This window comes from Mus caroli, unplaced genomic scaffold (genome assembly GCF_978045245.1).
Source record: "Mus caroli unplaced genomic scaffold, Mus_caroli_1 scaffold_5, whole genome shotgun sequence".
NCBI lineage: Eukaryota > Metazoa > Chordata > Mammalia > Rodentia > Muridae > Mus > Mus caroli.
This window is the reverse complement of record NW_028227260.1, coordinates 94614565-94642323: the sequence shown is the minus strand read 5'-3', so window position 1 is coordinate 94642323 and position 27759 is coordinate 94614565. Positions and strand designations below refer to the sequence as shown.

General features: G+C 40.7%; 1 protein-coding gene across 2 annotated transcripts in view; it reads right to left on the bottom strand.

The window, feature by feature from the left end:
• The window catches only part of Mecp2 (methyl-CpG binding protein 2), a 58955-nt gene extending 31401 nt beyond the window's left edge, over nt 1–27554 (bottom strand). Inside the window, exons 1-4 of one of the 2 annotated variants that reach the window (XM_029473092.2) lie at nt 27401–27512; nt 22118–22219; nt 21535–21658; nt 16383–16477 (exon numbers count right to left, since the gene is read on the bottom strand). Coding sequence is in view for 1 of the 2 variants with exons in the window: in XM_085838143.1 (XP_085694269.1) it covers nt 27401–27477 (77 nt within the window). In the remaining variant the exon portion in view is untranslated. Of the gene's footprint in view, nt 1–16382; nt 16478–21534; nt 21659–22117; nt 22220–27400 lie in introns of both variants that reach the window. The other variant, XM_085838143.1, reaches the window with a different exon arrangement.
• Nucleotides 27555–27759: the final 205 nt, after the last annotated feature.

Here is a 27759-nt window from a genome sequence, read left to right as displayed (position 1 = left end):
AATTAAAAAGGCGGGCTTTGAACATGAAATCGTCTTTCTTCCGGCCCCGTCTAGATTCCTCTCTTTTTAGCTCGAACTGCCATTCTCAGTTGAACCGTTCGTGTTGTGGACTGCGGGCAGGCCGCAACAGTTGGCGCCTGAACAGGGACGTGGAGAGGGAGGAGAGGAATGGGAAGATAGGGGGAGCAGGAGCAAGAGGAGAGAGCAAGAGAGAGAGGAGGGGGCAAGCAGCCCCTTTTATAGTGAGTCAGGCACACCTGGCTATTGCCAGGTAACTGTGGAGCAGAGCCTAGACTAAATGTCAACACTACTTGTAATCTGTATTTTTTGAGGTTTCGGGAAGATCCACCTTTAATCTGGCCCCACTTTCTGTTAGCTGCCTATATAAAGAACAGGAAAGAAGGAAACTTAACTCTCTTTACTGTTTGCTTTCTCTCTCTGGCTGGCAAGTCCATTCCTTCACTGGCATTAAACTTACTTCTATGGAATTCTGCATACACTAATAACCAGTGGAGACATCAAGTCTCATGGACTTAACAACTACTGGATTAGTGGACCTTCTGTTGGTAAACAGCCATTGTTGGACTAGCAAGACCACAGTCTGTAAGACATTCTAATAAATTTTATACACACATACACACGTGTGTGTATACATATGTATGTGTATATATATATGAGTTTTGAGTATTTGTTTAAAAAAAAGCAGAGCAAAATGGGCTACTTTGCCACTAACTCTCAAGAGTTTACCTCAAAAAAAAAAAAAAGAGAGAGAGAGAGTTAATCTCACCTGAGTAAGTAGTCTCTCCACCCTCAGCAGAAGATGTACTCCCAACCCCAAAACCTGAATTATTGCATTTTCTGCCTTTGACTGTGAAAATTGATCCTTCACTGACTGCTAACCAGCAGTGATTTTTCTCTAAAGGAAATACTGATAATACTATGTCCTTCAGGGCCCACCAATAGTTGCCTCTAAACCTATAACCAAACTAAGGGCTAAGTAGTCTCCTAAAGGGGAGACAGAAAGTGTACTCCATGAGGAGGTGTACTACACTACTAAAGAACTTAATGTGTCTGCTAGTTCATTCAAGCAGAATTCTGGGAAATATGTGTAGGAATGGGTTCTAGGGGTGTGGGTTAATAGATCAGGCAGCATTTACTGATTTTGGGACCATCAAGTAAAGATTCTAGGTTAGATATGGAAGACTGCACAGTTAGATTTGTCAAAAGATGGCCTACTGAAAAAGGAGTTGGGAGATGTCTGATATCCCTTGGCTTAGTGTTGATGAAGGGATTTTAAGGTTCAGGGAATTTGCAATGCTAGAGTGGGTATGCTATGTAAAACCTAATCCTTCATAATGGGAAGGCCCAGAAGATATACACTTCACTGATCCTATAAGACACAAAATGGAGAGAGGGGTACAACACATCTGAAGAGCTTTGTTGTTGCCCATTTCCTTGTGCCAGATCTTCAGGTTAGAGACATTGTTGCTCATTTGGATTAAATGTGGTGGGTTTAATTGGGCCCCAAAGTTGTAGGGACCAGATGGAAGCACTGAATTGCCAAAGGTAAAGTGATCATAGTTATCATAACTGGCAGCATAGACACCAAGGTCAGCCTTGGTGAATGGAAGTCCATGTTGTTGAGTCCAAGCATAACCCCCATCTCTGCCACCATAGCCACTTTGCTCATGTGTCCATTGAGTAAGGACAGGGATGGCTGTGGAAAGAGACTGACTGCCCACAGAACAGGGCATACTATCTACTTGCTTGATTATTGAGCTCCTCTTCTGCTGAAGTCACCTTTTGATGAGCATTTACATGGGATACAATATCTTCACATGCTTCCATTTGGAGAGATCTATCCACATCTTTCTCAGATGGCTTTCCCACCAATTTTCCAATCATGTTCTTTCCAAGTTCCTGACCATTGAGTCAGTCCATCAGCTCAATCCATGAATCCACTAACAATCACATATCTGGACATTTCTCCTTCCAAACAAAATGTATGGCCATGTGTACTGCCCGAGTTCTGCCCACTGTGAAGATTTCTCTTCACTGGTGTCTTTCAGGGTTGTCCCAGAAAGGGACTGTTTTTTTTTTTTTTTGGTTTTTCGAGACAGGGTTTCTCTGTATAGCCCTGGCTGTCCTGGAACTCACTTTGTAGACCAGGCTGGCCTCGAACTCAGAAATCCGCCTGCCTCTGCCTGCCTCCCAAGTGCTGGGATTAAAGGCGTGCGCCACCACGCCCGGCTCCAGAAAGGGACTGTAATGCTGCAGCTGTCCACTTCTGGGTGCTGCCTGCATAATGTGCAGAACCATCAGTAAACCAAGTCCTGGTATACTCAGGTCCTAATAATAGATTAATAATAATAATAATGATTGATGTTGTGCAGGTCCTACTTTATGACTTGGTGGGTCCATGATGGGCAATTTAGGTCGAATGGAAACTTGGTGGCCCATTGTCAAATGTTCAGTTTCCACTACAGTCCAATAGCATGCCCAGAGCTGTCTTTCAAAGGGAGAGTGTTTGTCTGCAGATGATGGTAGAGCCTTGCATCGAATTCCCAAAGGTCTCTTCTGCCAAAGACTGGATCCAGACTTCATCTCTATGTGCCACTGATACACAAGTACCATCAGGTCTGCCAGATCATATAGTCCAAGTGGTAGAGTAGCCTGCTCAGCAACTTGGACCTGTTGAAGAGCCTTCTATTCCAGGGCCCACTCAAAGCTAGCAGCTTTCTGAGTTAGTTGGTATATGGGCTAAAGCAACCCACCCAAGTGAGGAGTATGCTGTCTCTAGAATCCACATAAGCCTACCAAAAATCGGCTTTTACATGGTGATGGGCAGGGACAGATGCAATAACTTACTCTTTTCTTTAGAATGACTATTTCTGCATTCCCACATTATTGGACTCCTAATAATCTCACTGATGTAAAAGGCCCTTGGATTTGGTTGGATTTATTTCCTATTTTCTGATGCACATGTGTGTTACCAACAAGTCCAAGGTGGTTGCTACCTCCTGCTCACTTTGTCCAACCAACATGGTAAAGTAATGTGTATTCTGTGGAAGAAAGAGAAGATCAAGGTCCCTTCAAAATAAGTTATGACACAGGGCTGGAGAGTTAATATACCTTTGAGGTAAAACTAAAAGTATATTGCTAACCTTGCCAACTGAAAGCAAATTGCTTCTGGTAGTCTTTATGGACAGGTATCAAAAAAGGGCATTTGCTCTACTAATATCTGTATACCATGTTCAAGCACTTTTCAAGTCCTTGGTGGCACTAATTTCTGCAATTCCTCCAGGGATGTGATACAATTTTTAATTCACTATTTCCCTGGCAGAGACAACTCTAAAGTTGTCTTTAGCTTTTCCAACCATAATAGCCCTCACTGCACAGATCAGGGAACCAATGTGAGAATTTTACCAACTTTTAAGTATATCTATCCCAATTGAGGCTGGGGAAATAACCACAGGATGAATTCAGGGACCTGCTAGACCTATCGTGTGTCAGACTTCACCAAAACTCCATAAATTATCTGACACCCCCAAGCCCTTACTTTAACTGGAAGGAGATGATGCTCCTTGGGGTCTCCCCAAATCAGAGTCAGTTCAGAACTAGTATCCAATAGATATCCTATAAAGTCTTGATTATTTCCTCCCCCCCCCCCCCCCCGGTGTAAATTTACCCTTGTTAAAGGCTATAGGTCCCTCTGGGAAAGGACTGGAGAAAGGCTAACAGTAATACTCTGAAGTATTTATCAAGGTTCTTCCTTGGGATAACTTGGCCATCCCTTCCTTCAGGGAGTTCTGGGTCTGCATACCGTCTCAAGTCTGGAAATTGGGTTGTGGTACATGACTCCCTTTTGCCACCATCAAATATATAGGCTATGTTTGAAGTTTTTTTTTTCCACTTATACAGATCAAACAAAAATTCAATAGGCTTATCTATTTCATGTCTAGAAACACCATGACTAATTAGACAGTACCAAAAGTTCATACAAGTCATGCCACTATAAAACTCACTACAGCTGAATGCCAGATCTGTCAACAGCAGAGACCAACACTGAGCCCCAGGTATGGCACCATTCCTTGAGGTGACCAGCCAGCAACCTGGTGGCAGGTTAACTACATTGGACCACTTCCTCCGTGGAGAGAGCAATATTTTGTTCTTACTGGAGTAGATACTCTTATTCTGGTCGTGGATTTGCCTTTCTTACATGTAATGACAAAACCACCACCTGTGGACTTACAGAATGCCTTATCCATCCTCATGGTATCCCGTACAGTATTGCTTCTGATCAAGGAACTCATTTCACAGCCAGAGAAGTGCAACAGTGGGCTCATGATCTACTGGTCTTACCATGTTTCTCACCATCCTAAAGCAGCTGGCCTGATAGAAAGATGGCATGGCCTTTTGAAGACGCAGTCACAGTGCCAACTAAGTGGCAGCAGCATGGAAGTCAGCAACCAATAATATATGGTATGGTATCTCCCATAGCCAGGATCCACAGGTACAGGAATGAAGGGGTGGGTAAAAGGAATAGTTCCACTCACTATTCCCCCTAGTGGCCTACTAGAAAAATTTTTGCTTCCTGTTTCCATGACATTAAGTTCTGCTAACCTAGAAGTTTTGGTTCCTGAGTCAGGAGCTCTCCTGCCTAGAGACGTAAGAAATAGTTCATTAAACTAGAAGTTCAAACTTCCCTCTGGCCATTTTAGGTTTCTGATGCCCTTAAACTAATAGCTAAGAAAGGAGTAACAGTGTTAGGAAGGGTGACTGGTTACCAAGAGGGATTGGACTGTTTCTTCACAATGGAGTTAATAAAGATTGTCTCAAGTGCTAAAGATCCTTGAGGGCATCTCTTGGAGCTACAGTGCCTTATGATTAAAGTCAATGGCAAAGTATAACACCTAATCCAGGCAGGATGATAAAGGGTACAGACCCTTCAAGAATGAAGGTATGAGTCACACCTCCAAGAAAAGAGACCTGATGAGTTACTTAACAAGGGTTCAGGAACTACAGAATGGGTAGTAGAGGAAGGAAGCTATAAATATAAGGCCACATGACAGTTCCAGAAATAAGAATTATAACTGATCTTAGTGTTTCTGTCAAATTTTGTTAAAATGTCTCTGTATATTTGCATTTTCTTTCCTTTATTTCTTTATCATGTAATGTAACATCAATTAAGAGAATATTAGTGGTTATACTTAAGTTTGAGATACTAAAAGAGTATCTCTCAAGGGACATTGCCACCTATTCAAAAATTTATAATGCATTTGGGGTTGCAGAAGGGAAGTTATGTTAGATAGAATTATGACCTGGCTATTGTTTTCATTTGGGAATTAAGCATGACTTAAGGAGATATGACTGAATGTCACACTGATAAGAGGTGGACAGGTGGACTTGTGATCGATCTTCTTGGTTGTCAACTTGACTACATCTATGATTAAGCAGCTGGGCGTAACTGTGAGTGTTTTTTTTTTTTTTATAATTTTATCATTTAAAGTGGAAAGAGCCACCATTAATCTGGGCGACACCTTCTGCTGGCAGCTTATATAAAGAACATGGAAGAAGGAAGCTTACTCTCTTTGACTGCTTGTCCCCCCTCTGGCTGGCAAGTCCATTCCTTCACTGGCATTAGAACTTACTTCTATGGGATTCTGGCATATACTAATGACCAGTGGAGACATCAAGTCTCATGGACTGAACAATTACTGGATTCTTGGACCTTCTGTTGGTAGACAGCCATTGCTGGACTAGCAGGACCACAGTCTGTAAGACATACTAATATATATGTGTGTGTGTGTGTGTGTGTGTGTGTGTGTGTGTGTGTGTGTGTTGTATCAGAGTTTTGAGTATTTGTAAGAAAAGTAGAGCAAATGAGTTACTCTGCCATTAACAAAAGCAAACACTCCAGATGATTTGTTCTAAAACAGGGTCTTACTATGTAGTCCTGGAGCGTACTATATAGATCAGGGTAATCACATATTCACAGAGATCCTTCAGCCTCTGTGTCCCAAGTTTTGGGATTAAAGGCCTGTATCACCACAGGCCAGGCAGGTATAGCAGGTAATTTTTATGCATATATCCTGACTTTACATCGGTAGTAAGATTTCTAACAGAAAAAAAAACAACTGATGCATCAACTTTTGTTAATACTTCTATTAGTTTTATAATTTGATATTTTATATATGAATGTTTTTTTTTTTTTTGGTTTTTTGAGACAGGGTTTCTCTGTGTAGCTCTGGCTGTCCTGGCACTCACTTTGTAGACCAGGCTGGCCTCGAACTCAGAAATCCGCCTGCCTCTGCCTCCCGAGTGCTGGGATTAAAGGCGTGCGCCACCACGCCCGGCATATATGAATGTTTTACATGTCTGTATGCATCTATCACATGAGTACTTGAAGCTGGCAGGGGTCAGAAGAGGGGTTTGGATCCACTGAAACTGGAGTTACAGATAGTTGTGAGCTACCGTGTGGATGCTAGGAACAGAACTAGGTCTTCTGCAAGAGCAGTAAGTCCTATGCATCACTGAGCCATCTCTTCTGTCCCTTGTAATTATTTTATACATATTACAAAACAAAGCCAGTAAGTGTGAATATTAGCATTGTTAGAAATCAACATTTTCAGTGAAGACAAAAAATATGGGCATAAGTTAAAGACTACCGAAAGCTAAAAACTGTCTTTGAAAAAAATCTCTCACAGTTACGCCCAGCTGCTTAATCACAGATGTAGTCAAGTTGACAACCAAGAAGATCGATCACAAGTCCACCTCTTATCAACGTGACGTTCAGTCATATCTCCTTTGATTTCATTATAGAATCATGATTTTTCTAAAAAATTAAATAATTTTCCTAGCTTTGCTCACCCAAAGGGTCTAGTAAAAATAAATCACATCTGGCATACACACTTGGGGATCTAAATACCATTTACTACTATAATGAACCAGTGATTCTTGCAGTCATTTCTGGGACCAAAAAAGCACATGTTGGGATGCAATATTTGGTGTTAGAAAACAAGAGAACTGCTCAAAGACTAGTTAATAAGAGTGTGACAAGAGAGCACAGGCATCAATATAAAGAGCTTCTTCAATGTCCAAGTTCAGAATAATTTGATGACAAAACAATGACTGTAGCTGAATTCGAAAATTTCTATTTTTTTTTTTTTGCTTGTTTGTTTTTCAAGACAGGGTTTCTCTGTATAGCCCTGGCTGTCCTGGAACTCACTTTGTAGACTAGGCTGGCCTTGAACTCAGAAATCCGCCTGCCTCTGCCTCCTGAGTGCTGGGATTAAAGATGTGTCACCATAGACCGGCTGAATTCTAAAATTTCTAATAAATAAAACTTAAGGAGTCCATCAACATGAAAAACTTATCAACAAATATGTTGTCACCAATAATCACTAATTCTACTTTGAAATTTAGCAATCAATCCAGTAAAAATCTGTACCTTTTGGGGGAGAAATAGTTCCTCCTAACAGATAATTCTTTACAGAGGGATGGCAACTGGAAGATGACAGAATTAAGATAAACCATAATTTTGAAGCACATAGTAAAATAATAGATTCAGGTAAGGATTATGAATGAATGCTAAAGTCATCAAGTAAATACCTGTTAGAAACAAAGATATTTGTATGGTGCTATATCACATAGATTATTTGTTGGTTACAACAGAAAAATTGCACATACTCCAATAAATGGAAATTAAAAAAAATATTGAGAAGTCAGATGGTGGTGGCACACACCTTTAAATCCCAGCACCCAGAGAGGAAGAGGTAGGCAGATCTCTGAATTCCAGGCTAGCCAAGCCTACAAAGTGAGTTCCAGGAAAGTTGATACAGGAGCAATCCAAGGTTCCAAAATTAAAAAGAAATGAACAGAATATATATCTTTTTTTATTTTATTTTATGTGCAGGACTGTCCTGCCTCCAAGTAATTGTGCCCCATGCATGCAGTGCTCATGGAGGACAGCAGAGGACATTAGATCCTCCTGGAACTGGAGTTACTGACAGCTGCAGGTACTGGGAATAGAACCTGGGTCCCTTACAAGAGCAACAAGTGCTCTCAACTACTAAGCCATCCATCTGTCTGGCCCAAGAAGTTAAGATTTTAAAAAGACAACAATAGACAAAAATATTCTGACTGAGCAATCCCTAGAACAATGAAATGAAAGACACAGTCCCTTTAAATTTCAGAACACAGAGGATAAAGAGAATATTCTAAAAATCTAGGGAAGGAAAAACAAAAGGAGGTCACTTATATGAGATCTAAAATAAGCCAGACTCAGAAAGGCAAAAACCTAGCATGGTGATCCTATCCATTGCCTAAAATCAGTGCTTGGGCCACTATAGACATTTCACTCCATTGTGGGATGAATGAATGATAGTAACTTAATGTACTGCATATGCTTCAGCATGGAGTATGCAAAAAGTTCATTATGTAAAAAATAAGTGTCAGTATAACAAAGAGACCTAGGTTTATAGGGATGTCAATGAGGATGCTGTTTGACATGTCATCCAAAGTACTGCTGTATCCATCTGAGAGGCGATTTGTGGCTTAAACTGAGATCTTGGCAGTGGAAATGATGAGAAGCAGCTTGACTCATATGAAGAGCTATTAAAAGATGGTGAAAGAAAGAACAGAATCAAGACTGACTCTTTAAATCTGGATTAATTGGTTAGATATTGGTATTATTTCCTAAAATGGAGTAAAGAGCAGATGGAACAAGGTTAAAGAGGAAGTTAAGAATTATGTTTAGGACTTTAAGTTTAATGGGCAACTCAAGTATATCTAAAAAAGTCATTACCTTTGAGACTTAGGAAGGTTTGGGTACAGGTAGAGTTGGTTCCACTGGCTTGCTGATACATCATCATTTCAGAGTAATGAAAAGGTAGAAACAATAGAAATGTCACTTACTGATGGCAGTCTTGACAAGTTATAAAATGACATTGAAATGCTATGTGGGGACTAAAAATAGTACTAAAAATCTTATTCAGATGTTAGCTACCAATCCATGGCAAATTTATGGACAATATCTACTTTTCCTCTTTCTATATTTTATGAAACCTTTTCTATCAAATGCATATTATTTTTATTTTTGGAGGCAGGAGGACCACAAGTTCAAATACACTATTATTTTTAGAGTAAGAAAATGCAGTTGAGCTTATCTTTACTTTAGTGGAAAGAGTTCATGCCATCTATTTTACTGCTGGGCAGAGATACCTAAACATACGTTAAGAAGGCAGATTACATGTTAGATGATCTCACTCCCTAAAATGTTAGGGATGCAGGAAGGAGAAGGAAAACTAGAAGAAAGTTTTAAATGCTAATAGCACTTGTAATCAGAACTCAAGAGACTGAGGCAGAAAGATTACGAGTTTGAGGTCAGCCTGTGCAGCACATTGAGATGTTTCAAAGAAAGAAAGGAAAAACAACAAAAATCCACCTAAAATGTCAAATGGCATAGGCTATTAATATAAACTTTTAGGCTATTAGATAGTAAGTCATTGATGTGGCATTAAGTACTCAAAACAGACTTTTGGATTGCTGAGGTGGCTCAGCAGGTAAATATACTTGTAACACAAAGCAGGATAGCAAAAACGATTCACCTAGCAGAGAAAGCCCGGCCTCAGCCTTGGCATAAGTCAGCAGGAGGGACCTGGAGGGATGCCAGGAGAAGTTCTCAGCTGTGTCTCTCAGCAAAGATGTGAGACCAACAAGTGTGGCACAAGTAGCTCTGTCTGTAAGCAAGCCAAGGCTCAGGCTCCATCACTGTCCGTAGAGTCCTATTTATACCCTCCACACATCACGTATCCTTCACAGGTCTTGCCTCAACACATGCATCTGTCTCGGCTGACATCACTCTGCCAATCATTCTGAGTCTGTGGAAGTGGCAAGACACTGCAGCACACCATCAGAAGGTTTTGGTGCGGTTCTCTCTATGGAGTTCCAACAAATGCAGCTCAACTGTGTAATGTAAGGTGGACTAATACATGTGTGTCGTTTGCAAAGAATCCTTCATCACATGTCCTTTCATGTGCTTGCTTTAGCAGAACATCCTCTCTTCTGCGTCCATTTCAACAAAATGTTCCTTCATGTGATTGCCCCAGCAAAAAATCATCCAAAACAACTGACTTTCCAAAGAAATATTAAGTTTCTACTTCAACACAGTGAGGCACTATCTCAAAATAAAAAGATGAAGCTTTAAATTTCATTTTGTATCTTTTAAAAATAAAAGCCAAAAAATTTTATTTTTAAAATTATAATTATGAAGTAGGGAATAGAGGTAATTAATACACACATGTGAGTATGACTATCCATAGAAGAAAGAAGAAAGCATTTGGAGCCCCCTGGAGATTGATTTAAAGTTAGTTGGTGAGCCACCTAACATGGATGCTGGGAACCATACTCAGGCACTCTGCAAGAGTAGTATGTGCTATTTAACTGCTGAGCCATCTCTCTAGTTCCTTTGTCTTTTTCGTATACCTGTGCTTTTTCCTATATAACTGCTTAGTTGGGTACTAATACCAATTGTAGAAATACTTAATATCAATCTAGGGCTTCTATCCTGCCTTTGATCATTCAGTTCCCAGATAAAAGACACATAACTTTTATGATTTACAATAAGTTTTAATCTGTACTAGAGTTGGGCAGCTGTCTACCCTCTACGTTGTTAGAATTTATTTTCCTATAGATAACTCTGAGTTATTATGTTTACTATGTTTCATCTGTGCTGTACTTAACTCCAATTGGCCAACTCTCATGGGTATGCTTTCTTTCCTAACTCATGGTGTCTTTCTCCTCTCTCCACCTTCTTCTCTCTCTCCTTGTGGTCTGCTCTGACCCACAAGGCCAGGAACACCAAGCCCTGTCTATCTCAATTCTGCCCAGCTATAGGCTATAGACATCTCTATTCACAAATCAGAAATAACTTGGGGGCAAGGTCACATAGCATCACTTGGGTCTCTTATCTCTGGGACAACCAGGTCTTGGGAGCCCACACTTAGCATTACAATATACAATAACAGACCGAACCACAACAGATACCTTAAGTTTAAAAAAAAGATTTATTTTTATGTGGTGTAGAGTGAAAACACCCATGGACGGTAGAGACGTTGGATCTCTCTGGAGCTAGAGTTACAAGTTGTTGTGAGCTACCTAACATGGGTTCTGGGGTTCAAACTTGGGTCCTCCAATAAGAGATATGGGTGCTCTTGTAACTGCTAAACCATCTTTCTGGCCCATTGATAACTTATTTTTACAAGTTTTACTTATTTACTTATTTATGTGTATACCCATGCATATACATACAGAAGTGAGACGTTAGCAGGTAGTGTCTTCCTCTATTGCTTCCCAGCTTTTTTTTTTTTTTATTTTAAGGGACTATTTTATGTGCTTGTGTGTATGTACATGTATCATGAATATGCAGGTGGCCAAGGAGGCCAGAAGAAGGTGACAGATATCTTGGTTCTAGAGCCACAGTTGGTTGTGAGCTGCTATAGATGCTGGGAACTGAACCAAGCCCTCTGCAAGAGTAGAAAGCACTCTTAACCACTGAGTGTTCTATTTAGTATCCTCCACCTTATTTTTTGAGAAAGTGTCTCTCACCAAACTTGAACCTCACAGACTGACTAGACTAGCTAGTCAGAGGGCCCCTGGGATCCTATTGTTTTCATCTCTGCCATACCTATTTGTTGGCAATCAGAACTCAGATTCTCATGTATATATAGGAAGCACTTTACCCAGTGATTCTAAAGTTTTCTTGGGGTATTTTTTAAAGTGACTGGTCATTTAATTATTTATTTATGATGGGGTCCCAAGTGCTGAGTTATAGATATGTATCACCAAACCCGACATGATTTTTTAAAAGTTTATTGCTGCATGGGATAATAAACACAACATCTAAATCTCCCCACCCTACCTTTCCAAGATTTCAGTATTGAACTCAGGATCTCACAAATGCCAGGCAAGCATCCTACCAATAAGCTATACTTTCAGATGGGTATTTGTAACCCCCCCTTTTTTGACCAAGAACCCTTTTTGTTTTCTGAATTCCTTCTCAGGAAATGATTTGAAATACATAAAATATATAGACACTGATTTATGACAAATTTGTGCTAGAATAAAATGCACTTCTTTGGTAAATCATTAATCAGATCCAGAGGTAGACCAAAGTTACAAACAATTATGAACACATATGACATTTTAATTATCTACAATAAATATAGTGTAAGCTGAAAAGATTTCTATTCTCTACTGGTGATAATCACATACTTTCCTGGTAGTAGAGATCAAATCCAGGGCCTTACCCATGCTGAATATGTGCTCTACCACTGAGCTACATGACAAAGCTAGAGCTATTCCCAACAGTACTATAAATGATCTATTATCTACAACTGTCAGTGAATAAAAATGAAATGTTTCCCCCATCAAAGGTCACAAACCCCTGAGCTAAGACTCAAAGCCCTTAATCTAGAAATCTAAAAAGATATTCCTTGTGGTACTGAGGACTAAATTCAGGTCTATGACCATGTTAGCATCCCACTACTGCGCTACAACCTTATCTCTGAGCACATGAATAGCAGTTTCCTTTGGTGAATTATCAGAATATTTTTTACTTTCATTGTTTTGATTTTTAAAAATAAGGTAGAATGGCTATCTTTGTAGTCCTGGCTGTCTTGGAATTCACTATGCAGACCATGCCGGCCTTGAACTTAGAGACCCATCTTGCCTTTCTACCTCCCCAGTCCTGGATTCATGTCCCACCATGCTCAGCAGGATGTTTTTTTAAACTTTTGATCTATATGCATTTCCAAGTTTCTTACTATAATATTCCATTTTTATAATGAAAAATAAAGAGCTCTTCTTTGTGGGGTGATGTCTATAATCTCAGCAGTTGTGGAGGAAAGAGGGTCAGAAGTTCAAGGTCATCCTCAGCTATATAGGGAGTTTGAGAGAAGTCTGGGATACATGACATGCTACTTTTAAAAAAACAAAGCTCAAAAAGCTTAAAAATATCATATTTTTGTTTGTTTTATATTAATCTGGAAGAACATCTAAGGAATATTATACAAGTACTTATAAGTGACATTAACATTTTAAAACACACCTTCAGGGCTAGAGTTGGCTCTGGCTAACAACACTGGCTTCTCTTTTAGAGGACCCAGGTTCAATTCCCAGCACCCACATGGCAACTCAAAATTGTCTGTTACTTCAGCCTTAGGGGTCTGAAACCTACTTCTGGCTTCCTCAAGGAACCAAGCATGTATTCTGTGTACAGATACACAGGCAGGCAAAACACCCACATACATAAAAAAAATTTAAAAAATACAACTTTCAACTGTCCTAACTTCTTGGATTTTATCATTCCTATAGTTTTACTAGCCTAAAAAAAAATCACTATATCTATTTATCTTAGAATTTAAAAGAACAAACAAAAGCCAAACTGTCACAACTTGCAGACGTTTGTCTAATTTTTTTGCCAAGAATAATTCCAAAAACAGCTAAAAATATTAGAGCAAATTAGTTCTTAATATGCTCTAATACCTTCTGCTGTTTACAAAAACACAAAACCTAGAAACACATGGAACCATATATTTTAAAAATAAATTGCCAAATGTGTGCAGGAAAAATGAGAATACAACGCATCAAAGCAATGCTAATACATACCTCAAGCAATGTATTTTTCCCTTAGTAGTTTGGTATACTTAATCTGTTCATTTATAAGGTACAAACTAATGAAGATATAGGATTATCAGGAACTGGACAGAGATGAACAACTGTCAATTATTAGGCAAGTAAACATAAGTATATATTAGTATAAACTGTTCAAATCATTTATAAAAATACATCAGATATGGTCCCAGGTTAGAAGAGAATACCAAGGTATTATTAGAAGCCTCAAACAAGCCAAAAAGTATTTCAAGATTTTCAAAATTGACTTACATGGAGAAAATTAAGATTGCGCTGCAAAAGTATTAAATTCATGGTTTAGTAGAAATACAGAGGTTACAAAGGAGACAAGGAAGAAAGTCTAGATATAGATGCCATTTTTGTGTGTGTGTAGAAAGATTTTATAAACATAGAAATGTAACAACTTCTGGTTAACAAGACCGAAGGATACAAACATAAAGCAAATACCAATCCTTGCTTCTATCTAACCTATTCTCAGTGAAGACTCTGGTTAGATTTCTGTTACAAAGGTGTTTCCATGGCAAAAGGAAACACAAATGAAGAAGGTCTGCAAAGATCAATATAAGCATACTTTAAAAAAGAAAGGAGTTGCATACAATAGCATCCTGCACTGTAGAATATGCTATATGTACAACACAACCTTGCAGGGAATGTAATGTGTCCTGATCAACTTTAGTAGACTAGCTACCTTAGGGAGGCAGGGAAATTACCATGAGTTGGAGTTTAGCTGGGACTGTTTCTGGGTTCTATAGAAGAAGGGTTCTACATGAATACGCATGCAGATTGCTAACACTTATGTTTGAGTCAAAAAGTACTTAAGTAGCTACCACATGTGGATAGGGTACAAGGGCTAAAAAGGCTGTGGGAAAACAACCACAGAATGACCTAGGGAGAACAGAAGAGCAAAAAGCTCAGAGGATCTGGGAGAAGGTTCTAGTTTCAGTCCCCTAGGCCAGGATGGGAGAATTAGAGGACTGCTGTTAACATTGGCTCATCAGGATAGACCTAGTCCATGACAAGAAAGAAACAAGTTTGCTCATACACTTCCTTTACTATCAAAGTCTTGTTCAAAAAAAATAATAAAGCCAACTATGGTTAACACACACTTTTTTTTTTTGGTTTTTTGGTTTTTGGAGACAGGGTTTCTCCGAGTAGCCCTGGCTATCTTCAAACTCAGAAATCCGCCTGCCTCTGCCTCCCGGAGTGCTGGAATTAAAGGCGTGTGCCACCATGCCTGGATTGTAACACACACACTTCTAATCTAAGCACTTGTGAAGTAGAGGAAGAATGACTATGGCTAGTAATTTAAGACTAGCCTCAGCTACATAGTGATCTTTTAAGGCTAGCCTGTGCTATATGATACTGTCTCAAAAAACAAAAAACAAAAAAACCAAATAACTGGGCATAGTGGTTCCCACCAGTAATCCCAGCACTTGGAAACCAGAAGGAGAAAGACTGCTGCAAATTCTAGGCCAGCCACTGCTACACAGCATAACTCTGTCTCAAAAACAAAAATATACACACATTTTAAAAAAAACTGATGGAAACCAGTAAGGGTTTAAGGTTGCAGGTATGACTTAGTGGTAAAGTATTTTCATAGAATAAAAAAAATATCAGAAGTATCATTTAATACCAAAGATAGCTTTTGCTCCTGTACAAGCTCTGGACTACCTCATAGGCTGGCACTATTGAGTGTTACTATGGTAATAGAGAATAATGTAATAGAGAATATGTTGGAAGGAGAAGCCCTGCCCTACTTAAGTGTCTACCAATCTCCTGGGACAAAAGTATGGAGGGGAAGGAGGTTCTGTAAGGAGATCTATAATGGGAACCCTGGAGCTCCAATAGGTAGAATGGGAAGGTTACAGAAGTTGTCCTTAGAGTAAATCCAGAATAAATTCATTGTGGAAATAGTACAGGATAAATGGACAAAGCACTGCTTGGTGACTCTGAGGATAAGAGTAGGATCTTAAGAGTATGCTGTATCTTGGCTCCTGTGACTGGTATACAGCTGCCTGAACATCATACTACATGCCCCAAAACATAAGAGCTCCCATCTTCAGGCCCCAGCTGACTATGCACACCTGCCTATGTCTGTGTACTGAGCCAGACACATATTCTTTCCTGCCTCAGCTACCAGGCATTCTTGTCTATCTTTAAGACTCATCATCTTTTTCTACTGATGCTTTCTCCTGGACTCAGCTAAAGTTTCCTTACTGTGCAGATGCTGACTGCCATTTAAGAAAAAGACAACTAAACTGTTCTCTGCCTCCATCCCATAAATCTAACTTTTTTTTTTGAGACAGGTTTTCTCTGTGTAGCCCTGCCTGTCCTGGAACTCACTCTGTAGACCAGGCTGGCCTCAAACTCAGAAATCCGCCTGCCTCTGCCTCCCAAGTGCTGGGATTAAAGGCGTGTGCCACCACCACCCAGCTAAATCTAACATTTTATGTGCTCTCTCAGTGGCAGACACTCTTCACAATCATAATTGTCTACCCCTTGGAAAATCATAGCCCATTTGCCCATCTGTACCTACATTAGGCCAGGGTAAGGACAGTCCCAGTAGTTAGCACAGTTACCCCACATAACAGATGCTCGATCAGTAGAGATCACATGAATAAAGTACTGCTATATACATTACAACATTCATAAATAAATGAAACAACAGCAACTTGGTCTCAAATACTTACAGGATATTCTTTGTGCAAATTAAAACAGGATGTAGGCAGAAGGTCCAGCATCTGAGGGATACTCTCCAGCCAAGAATCCAAAGGAGCTACCACAACTTAGAATGGTCCAAAGTAAAAAAAAAACCATTTGATTTTCTTCAAGATTCATAAATAGGAACTAGCTGAAATTCCCCTCATCAAGTAAAATGTCTTGCCTGAAATGCCCTGCTTACACGAGATCATATTTTATGAAATGGAAGCCTCCAAAGTTTGGTTTCTAGTGCTAACTGCTAAAAACAACTTCCTCCTAGCCCAACTACACTCTAATCTCTAAAAATAGTACTGTAGTCATAAATTCGTGTATTTATCTATTCATAGTTTTCCCCCTAAAAGTCTACAACTAAATGGCTACCCCTTTGTTCAGAAATACTTTGAAAATTTAAAATGTATATATCCTTTGATCTAGCAAGTCCCACTTCTAGAATTCTATCTTACAGATAAACTTGCCTCTGAGCTAAATACAGGAAAAAATGTATAGTATAGTGCTTTGAATAGGTTTGGGCCCTATAGATTTATTTGTTTCAATGCTTGGCCTTATGGAGTGGCTCTATTAGGAGGCAGGGTTTTATTGAAGTAGGTGTGGCCTTGCTGGAAGAAGTAACGTCACTGTGTAAGCAGGCTTTGAGAGCTCCTATACTCAAGCTCTGCCCAATGTGGGATGAGTCTCTTCCTGGTTGCCTTCTGATCAATATGTAGAACTCTTCTTGGCTCCTTCTCCAGCACCATGTCTACCTGTAGGCTGCCATGCTTCCTGCCATGATTATAACAAACTAAACCTCTGAAACTGTAAGCCAGCTCCAATTAAATGTTTTCCTGTGTAAGAGCTGTCATGGTCATGGTGACCATGCAATAAGCCCTATTTAACAGCAATAAAACCCTAACTAACACATAGAGCATCAACATTTTGAGGTAGATAAGGTTTTTCTATGTAGCTCTGAATGGTCTGGAACTCTCTATGTAGAGCAGGCTGGCCTCAAATCTGCAATGATCCTATTGCTTCTGCCTCCCAAGTATTGGAATTAAAGGTATGTGCCACCATACCATGGTAGGATAAATGACATTTTGACAATTAGAAACACAAACATCCATTAATAGAAAATCAATTAAATGTATTATAGCATACCCTATAAATAGACTATTTTATTTCATCAGTTAAAAAGAATGATATGGTTTTGTATAAACTAATTCCAGATAATCTCCAAGATACATTAACTAGAAGGCAAGCTTTGCAACTATGTGCCATATTTTATGGTTCAGGTAAAAGATATACTCCCACATACTTTTTGTACATGTGTAAACATACAAAATACATAAAATGCACATGCATAAACATTCAGAGTAAGGCACTAGACGGTATTGACAGCCAGTAGGAGAGTGGTTTAGCAAAGGATAGGGATGAAGCAAAAAGCGAGAATTAGTCTTCAGTGAGCATAGAACTGCAGCATTATAAAAGAAAAGAGATCTGGATGTGGATGGCAATAATAATAATTTGAAAACTGAATGACAAGTTTACCAAAGTCAAACTCAAGCATACTCCAGAAATCATCCCACCTCAAAATTAAATATAAAAACCAGTATTTGGGAAAACACAGGGCAATCTTAAGAGGAAATAGGTAATAGAATACATATGACATGAAACTAGAGAAGGGGTGGTGGTGGTTCTGTAGTGAGGACCAGAAGGATAAGGCAGGAGAACAGGAAAAGGAATGGGGAAGAATGAGCAACAGAACAGAGTATATATGAAAATACCATAATAAAACCATCATTTTTGTAAGCTAACTTAAAAAACTACCTAAGGGCTGGAGAGACATAAAGAGGCATTCCACTAAGCCTAATGATCCATTAGCCTAACACACACACACATACACAAATATAATTTTAAAAACCAATTTAAAAAGGAATGTGGACAAACAGGAACTTATGATGCATTAAATATGTATACATTGAAAATACATCAATCTTTTCAGAAAGAAGATGGAAGTATCAACTAACTCTTAGAAGAAAAAGATTTTCCTGTATAAAAAATTAATTTTATGTGTTTTGTATAGAGTAAGTTTATGTACCACATGCATGTGTGATGCCTGTGGAGACCAGAAGAGGGCACTGGATCCCATGGAACAAGAACTACATACCCTTGTGAGTTCTGGAAACTAAATCCAGGCCCTTTGCAAGAGCAGCAAGTGTTCTTACGTTCTTAACCACTAAGCCATATCTCCAGCCTCTAGAAAACACTTTCTAGGAGCAAATGAAATCTTAAGTTTTTTTTAAGTGTCCATGTTACATGTGTGCTACAGTCTAAGGATAGCTTGTCGGAGTCAACAACTTCGAGGAGTTGGTTCTCTCCTTCCACTATGTGGCTTCTGGAGATCAAATTTAGGTCACTAGGCTTGATGGAAGCATCTTTAACCCACTAAGCTAATCACTGGGCTGCCTGAGATTTTATATAATGGAAGGACAAACAGGTTCAGTAGATCTACAAAGTATAGCTCCTGGCTTCTTACAGACACACTTAAAAAGAAGTATCTTGCGGGGCTGAAGAGATGGCTTAGAAGTCAAGATCACTTGTGACTCTGGTAGAGGACCTGTGTTTGGTTTCTTAACACTCATGTGAGGTAGCTTACAACTGTCCATAACTATAGCTCCAAGAGGATCTACCACTGGCCTCTGCAGGTACCTGAACTCATATGCGCCCCTCATCTTCCGTGTGAGCCCCACAGACACAGAAAGACACACACACACACACACACACACAAAGAATTAAAAATTAATAAAAAATACCCTGATGGAATAATACATAACATGAACATATAATTCACATAGGCCAGATACAAATGGCCAATAATTACTGAGATACAGCTCAGTAATAACAAAAAGAGCACTGATTTAAAAAATAGGTATCTAATTATGAAGTCCCAAGAATTTCTGAAAGGTGATACCTACCAGTACCTCCAAGTCTAGACAGCCATTCTTCAAAATGACTGGCTCATGAAGAAGTTCTAATTTAAAGTTTATAGGTTTTTTTTTTTTTTTTTTTTGATACAAGGTCTTGCTATGTAGCCCTGGCTAGCCTGAAACTTGCTATGTAAACTAAGCTGGCCTCATACTCACAAAGATCCATCTACCTATCTCTGTGTTCCAAGTGCTGGGATTAAAGTTGTACACCACCATGCTTGGCTTTTTCTTTTTCTTTTTTTATTTATTTATTTATTTTTTTTGGTTTTTCAAGACAGGGTTTCTCTGTATATAGCCTTGGCTGTCCTGGAACTCACTCTGTAGACCAGGCTGCCCTTGAACTCAAGAGATATGCCTGCCTCTGCCTCCCAAGTGCTGGGATTAAAGGCGTGCGCCACCACCGCCTGGCTCCTTTTTTTTTTTTTAAGAAGAAAAGATATACACTTTTCTAGAAAAGGCAAGTTGTATTGTTTGAACTGAAATGGTTGTTTTTCTAAAAAAAAGCACCAAGAAGCTGAAGGGGTCTGCAACCCTATAGGTGGAACAACAATATGAACTAATCAGTAGCCCCAGAGCTCGTATCTCTAGCTGCATATGTAGCAGAAGATGCCTAGTCGGCCATCATTGGGAAGAGAGGCCCCTTGGTATTGCAAACTATATATGCCCTAGTACAGGGGAATGCCAGGGCCAAGAAGCGGGAGTGGGTGGGTAGGGGAGCAGGGCGGAGGGAGGGTATAGGGAACTTTCGGGATAGCATTTGAAATGTATATAAAGACAATATCTAATAAAAATAAATAAAAGAAAAAAAAGACTTTTTCTAAAAAAAGAAATCCACCCTTTCTCTGGAGAAACATGTATAGTATCATTACTGTCTTTTTCCTAGAGTCATTCATAAACTGAGAAAAAGACTTTAAAAACCGCAAACCACGCCCAGCCTAATATCTACCCATCAGGGCTTCTATTACATTTAGTAGAATTCTTGAGACAAAGCACTAGCCATATAACTCCCACCAGCATAAATATGTGAAGCACAAAGATCAGTCAGGTCTGGATCATACCTCATCACATTAAGGAGAATGACAACTGAGGTCACAGTATTAGAAGCAGAATCAAATCCAGAACCTGGGGGCAGTGCTATGGTCTTCATTTTCTTCTATTCTCCTCCACCCAAAACTTACCCCCCCCCCCAGATAAATCAGCTATTTGTGTGTGTGTGTGTGCACCTGTACACAATGTGTAATAAATCTAGAGATACAGAAAATGCTAACTGGGGATCTCTGCTACAATCAAAACACAGCATGTGTGAACAGTCAACATTTTCTTTTGTAGAAGATAGGAAAATTCAATTGGCACATCTGTTTTATCACACAGAAATACAGGTGACAAAATATCAAATGTGGAATAATTACTAATTTAAAAAAAAGCTTGAGAGATTTGAGCCTGATAAAGGATAAGAAATTACAGAACAATTCATTCTTACAGAAACTAAAGTCCACACAATGGTATCACAGTAGTTCACACTACAGATTTGTCAGGTCTAAAAAACAACTTGGCTTTCCAGCTTTTCCAAAAGCACTTATCCTGCTCTAGAATCCCAAGAGTTGCACATCTGTCTGGATGCACTCCATCAGAGTTCAGCAAGCAAGCACCATTAACCACAGGCTCCATTGTGCTGTGACACTTTCAGAAAGGTGCTCTTCTAGGGGACCACATACCAGTTCCTATATCTGAAAATGCAGTACACCACTGCTTGCTAACATCGACCTGCAAGTCCTTTAGCCCAAACCAAATCAAAGAAAGCATCATGCTGAAGACCACTAGGTAAGAGCAGCAGCACAGGTGAAGAGCTCAGGACAAGCACTCTCCTGCTTCAAGGTGAACTGAAGCTGCAGATCACCAGTTCCAGCTCTAATCTGACACCCACCCCCCAGATCACATTGTGGCTACCAAGTAACTCTACCCAAACTGAACTGAACTTTCAGGGCTCAGGGAAGTGACTTTTTTTTATTATATGGCACAGTTTGGCCCAGTTATATTTTTTGTCTTTGGGGTACTTTCATACTGTCCAAGAATAGTATATTTTTTTTCCTTTTTTTTTTTTTTAAAAACAGATGGCCAAACCAGGACATATACTAAAAAAAAAAAAAGGAAGGTTACTTACCTGAGCCCTAACATCCCAGCTACCATGGAATCCTGTTGGAGCTGGTCTACAGAAGCAAGGTGTATTCTGGGGAGTCACATGTCACATCAAAGCAGGAACTGGTGAGTCTGTATTTTTATGGAGCCTAAAACAAAGAAAATCGTAAGTTGAAAGTCCCCATTGAGCTGCACCTTTTCCCAAGGCTTTTTGGAACATTCTGAAGATAAACAGACAACATACTATGTTACTTCCCAGCTCAGCTAGTTAGAAGCAAAGAATAAACTGCAAATTACTGCCACAAAACACAGAATGCTAAAATAAAGACAAGATTTATGGTTGTCAGAAGTGACACTATCAGAGGTCTTTACACCTCTGGGGAACACTTTGAAACTACAATGCATACCACAAGTGGTGACTTCTGGTTAAGTATTTCTTCCACCACATTATACAGGAAAAGTCAAGGATAGAATGTGTTCAAGAGTATATGCAACATCGAAACAAAACAACCAACTTTCCCACCCCCCCCAAAATAAAAACAAAAACCAACCAACCAAAAACCAAAACAAACAAATAAAAAAAAAAACCCCAAACACCCACACATCACCTCAAAAAGAACACAACCAAATCCAGAGGCAAAAGTCTCTCTTCTGCTTCCAGCAGTCAAAGCTGCAAGGAACTGCTCTAACATCACAAAGGGGTTTTCACCCTGAGATAAAAGAAAAAACACCAGGAGATCCAAAGCCATCATCCAAACTATATAAGCCCTTCTCTAACCAATTTCTGTAAGCCTCTCAATTCAGTAAATCTCAATGTCTGTAACACATTGAGTTGATGATTCTTTTAACCTTTTTGTTACTGTTTTTCTTTAAAATTTTTGAAATTTTATTTATTTTTATTTTATGTGCATGAGCATTTGTCTGAATGTATGTCTGTGCACTACTCACATGTAGTGCCTGCTGAGGCTAGAAGATGGGTCCTGGGGACTGGAATTAGACCATTGTGAGCCTCTATGAAGGTAGTGGAAGATAAACAAGTGCTCTATGAGCGCTCTCTCCCACCCCCCATTGTTGGTTTTTTTTTTTTCCTTTTTTTTTTTGGTTTTTCGAGACAGAGTTTCTCTGTGTAGCCCAGGCTGTCCTCTAACTCAGAAATCCGCCTGCTTCTGCCTCGCAAGTGCTGGGATTAAAGGCGTGTGCCACCACCGCCCGGCTTCCCATTGTTATTTTTGAGGCAGTCTTATTATGTAGTTCAGGCTGTCCTCAAAATCAGTTCTTCCTGCTTCAGCCTCTCGTTTTTTGCACACATGTTCAAATAAGGCTGTTGCCACGAAGCTAACCATCGTTTCCTAGTTAAAGCCTTAGCTGCCTAAATACCTAATTTTAGACACCTGGCTCTCCCAGCAATAACACTTTTATCTTTACACTAAAAGAAAAGCTTATACTATACAACTTAAGTCTATTATAGTCACTCATGGGGTTGAATCCAGAGGAAAGGCAACAGCAACCAAGTCCTTTGCAGCTGTATGCTATTTACCTAGACGATGGTTACAGTTATCTTTTAAGGCTCAGCAAAACCTCTTCATTTCTATAATTTCCTTAAATCATAGAATTAAGTCATGGAACAGTTGGAAATCCCAAAGTTAATTGTTTTTTGGATATCAGCCTAATAAAAATCAAACCAGTGCCTTGTTTATAAGAAGGTCACAACTTCTCAAGAGCAGTTGTACCTACCTGCAATTTTAGTCATTTATTTATTTATTTGTAAGGATGGAACTGCAATCAGTGCCTTGAGCATGTGAAGCAAACGCTCTACACTACTGACTGAGTCCTATATCTTCAGCCCTTATTTCACTAGAAGCTGAACTAAGCTTTATGCTAAGCTCTTAAAAAAGTTTGACATTTCATGGGGAAAAAAGTTAAAAATGAATTCAGTTAGGTGAAAATCCAACAAAAATATTCATACTAAAATACCCCCTGCTTTTAGGAAAAGATAAGCACACTTTTACTAAGGCTTGGCCAGTAACAAGAGTCCAGACATCCATAGTACCAGCTAGTTGAGCAGACATTCACATGCTAGCAGTGTCCAGGAAAAGGTCATACTTCCCCCTTTAACATGGGAGTAGGCTCATTTGCCTTCTCTTGAGTCTTGCCACCATTCAGACATTCCACACACTATATTTCCCATAAAAGTGATTGAAATAAAACTTTCAAAGGAAAATGTTCCTTGGAAGAGAAAGGCAGAAGAGAGCTGTAGAAAGCAGAAGAGCACACACACACCTTCTGTATAAGCAAGCCCCAGAAGTAGGGAGCCACTGGACTCCCTGAAATGATGAGCAAGTGCAGTACTCTGATTGGACAAAAGTGGAGTGATTAAAAATGGCTGTGATGGGCACTGAGGACACTGTCCTTCCCTTGGAAGAACAATAGTGTTTTCTACCCAACTAAAAAGATTGTTTCTGTCAGCCACATGGCTTGCTGCACAGATGTTACCAGAGCAGGTGATTAAAATGAGGTATTCTGCCACACTTCCTGGAATTCTCAAGTCTAGGCTGTGCTTAAAACACTGGCTACTAGAAATGTCATTGTCCATCAGTCTATGCTTCCCAGAAGTAGTTCACTGGTGGTAAACTGCTCTTAGCCAATTAAAACATTCCCCACCGAGTGACCTGTTTTGTGGAACTCCTATCAGAGGGAGTGGGAAGCTCTTTCTGTCACTTTTAGCATCCCCTTCCTCCTAGTGGGCTGCCTTAATATGAGGGAAGGTGACTAGTCTTATTGAAACTTAATATGCCATGTTACATTGATATGCCTGGGAGGCCTGCCTTTTCTAAAGGGAAAAGGATGAGTGGATGGGGAAGGAGAAGGGAGGAGTGAGGGACTGAGAGTAGAGGAGAAAGTGGAAAATACAGTTGGGATGTAATATATGAGAATAATGAATAAAAAAAAAGATTCTCACAGACAGTTACCTTTAGAAAAGATAACAGGTTCCAGGATATATCATTTACCATGCAAACAAACTAACAAGTTTACCTCTGCCGCTCTTTATTCTAGGTTTTAAAAAAACTTCTCAGGAGTACATGGGTGGAGTTGGGGCACTGGAACAAGGGATTTATCTGATTTCTCCTTAAACTCCATAGCTTTGCCTCCCTATCCCCAATAGATTAGGCTTCATAAAAGCAGATCAGGTAGAGGGAACAACTCTATCTGGAAAATACACAGATTGCAAAAACATATCATAACCTTCCAAAATCTTTGTGGTCTATGTGTAGTCTTTCTGATCATATGTACCTCAGGAGTCAAACAGCCCAAAAAACAGAGTAGAAGGCTAAGGATGTGGGGTGACTGCCTAGCATGCCATGAGGTCCTGGGTTTGACCACCAGTATAACAATAACAACAAAAAAAAAAAAAAAAAGGAAAAAAAGAATCCTTAGAGTACAACGGACAACATGATGCTTTCTTCTCCAGTGAAATAGGGACCTGTTACTGTAGCTTTAAAGTACTCAAGACACATTCTCATGGAAAGAAAATAGGCATATGTGATAGATCAATACTAGCAAGAAAGCCATAGTTTCTTCAAATTCTTAGGACACACTAGCTTCAGATGTCACCAGGCACTTGGAAAGTGTTCTAGAAGTTGCTTACAATGTTTAAAGAGCTATGAGTACAACAAATAGATAAACAGAGGGGCACCTGAGGAAGCAAACCTGTTGTAAGAATATAAAAACAAAGTAAAGGTTCCACCTCTGAGCTCAGGCTCAGATGTACAAATCTTGGAATTTTTTGACAAGCAAGACTTGGGTGTGTTTGTGAAAGTGAATGCACTCTGTCGGTCATGTGTATTAACTCATTTTAGATCATTTGTACTTTTAAAGTGTTTGGAGTGTTTGGACTCGTTTTTCGAGACAGGGTTTCTCTGTGTAGCCCTTGGCTGCCCTCGAACTCAGAAATCCGCCTGCCTCTGCCTCCGGAGTGCTGGGATTAAAGGCGTGTGCCACCAACGCCCGGCGTGTTTGGACTCTTTAAGGTTCTGACATATCCAGAAAAGAAAATAAAAGCAAGTGTTTCCTAGGCTTTCTGAGTATGACTTGAATTTGAAGTTAAAAACAAACGAAAAACCAAAAGTCTGTAAATATATTTTTTCCAAATCCTTGGTGGAAATTCCCCAAGAACCTAACAATCCAAATTTTATCTTTTTATAGAGATTCGACATATTTCAAAGAACCTAAGATATCAGTTTAATCATGTTATTAATGGAAATTGCTGAGATTCACATAATTCCAACCACAAACCCCAAATTCTCCTATATAGTAATAATTACCTATTAGTGAAATTTTACTACCCAGGCCCAAATTGGTTTCATTTATGTAGTATAACAAAATATCTAGAACTTGTGAGAGTCCTACAACATCTCAGTCACTTAGAACTATAAATTAGTCCATCCTGTTTCATGATCGTCATCAACCACCCTGTATTTGAGCCTACTGCCTCACTCTAATGATTCCAAACACTGGAGTCAACATGCAAATGACTCAACAGAGCCCATTTGTGTTCCTGGAAAATTAACCAAGAGTACATATCTGCCTGACTATGAGTCAGGAATATCAAATTTGTGGTGGAGCCCATTTTTGTTTTGATCAACCTATACCCGAACATACAAGGAACCAGCACAACGTATCCAGAAACAAGCTTTGCCCTGCCGGGGTCCATACTGAACAATGTCATACCGGGGTCTCTCTTGTGAGAGCGAATCTTTTTTAGACTCCATGATGACTTTAAACCTTTAGTGCAAAACCTCAGAAACATTGCCACTGCCACATAAAAGTCACCTGTGTTTTATTTTAAGTGATTCAGCCATAACCAAACTAAAAAGAGAATGAACTTTCAAAGATAATTGACAGGAGTCACAGCGATGCGATGAACTCGCCCCATTTGGTACTGGCGATCCTGAGCGCTCCAGGACGAAGAGAGCCCGTTACATACAACGTCCCATTCCACTTATGTAACTGGATGATCGCTGGCGAAGGGAGGGGAGGGAGGGTGGGAAGACGCTCATATTCCGAAGCCACAGCACAGCATCCCCAAAGAACCATAGCACCCTGCGGGCATGGTCTCACGGAAGAGCTTCGAGTGCTGAGGAACGCACAGTCCCTTGCCCACGGTTCCTGATGAGAACTACAACCATCTCTTTATGATGAGTTGTGGGACCTAGGAACATAATGTCTAGTCCTTTTTGTGGGTGGACAATAACCCTCAACTTGTTCCTGCCAAGTGGGGAATGGAGCTGATGGACCGACTCGCTTGCAGTGGGGGCAAAAAGTCATGGAATGGGAGAGGAGGGGGAGGGAGCAAAACCCAGAGATGGGGGTAAGAGCTCAGGAGCCCTTGTGGCGCACTCTCCCAACGGGAGATGGACTGCGCACGCGCGCCAGTCTGTGTGTGTGAGGGGGGAGCAAGTAACGGGAGTGGGGGCGCGCGAGGGAGAAGGGGACAGCGCGATCCAGGGAGAGGCCGGGACCGCGGGCGCGCGACACTGCCGAGGCCCAAAGCCCCAAGAAGGGCAGGAGCGCGCGCAGCCCCAACTGGCGAAGCCCAGACGACAAGGGCGCTTGCACAGCTGGGGCCTAGGATGCGCACAGATGGGGCGGGCAGCGGGAGGGCGTCATTCGAAGGTGGCTCCAGGGAGATCGCGCTGAGAACCGTCGCTCGCGATTGCGGGAGACGAGTGGAGAAAGCCACCACCGGCGGCAGAGGGAGGGGGAGGGTAGAGAGGAGGGACGCCATCCGCCAGCCGTGTCGCCCGACCCCGCGGGCCCCTCCCGCGCCACGTCCCGCCCCTACCCGCCCCCCAGCAAGGGTCCCCGCCCGCGGCCTTGGCGGTCCCACTCACAGTCTCTCCTCCTCGCCTCCTCCTCCTCCTCCGCTCGGCGCGGCGGCGGCGGCGGCGGCGGCGGCAGCGGCGGCCATTTTCCGGACGGGTTTTACCACAGCCCTCTCTCCGAGAGGAGGGAGCGCGCGCGCAACCGATGCCGGGACCCCGCACGGCCGACGTCGCGCCCCGCCCTCCCGACCAGCCTGTGCGCTGCTGCACCTGCGCGCCCGCGTCCCACCCCTTGCTCTTTGTCGAGATTACCCTCCATTGGTTGTGGAGCCCAGGCTGGGGCGGAGCCTTAGCGGTGACGCCCTCAATTGGCAGGAGTTCCTGTCTGTTTAGGCAGGGAAAAGGGGCGGACCCCATTCAGCTGCGGA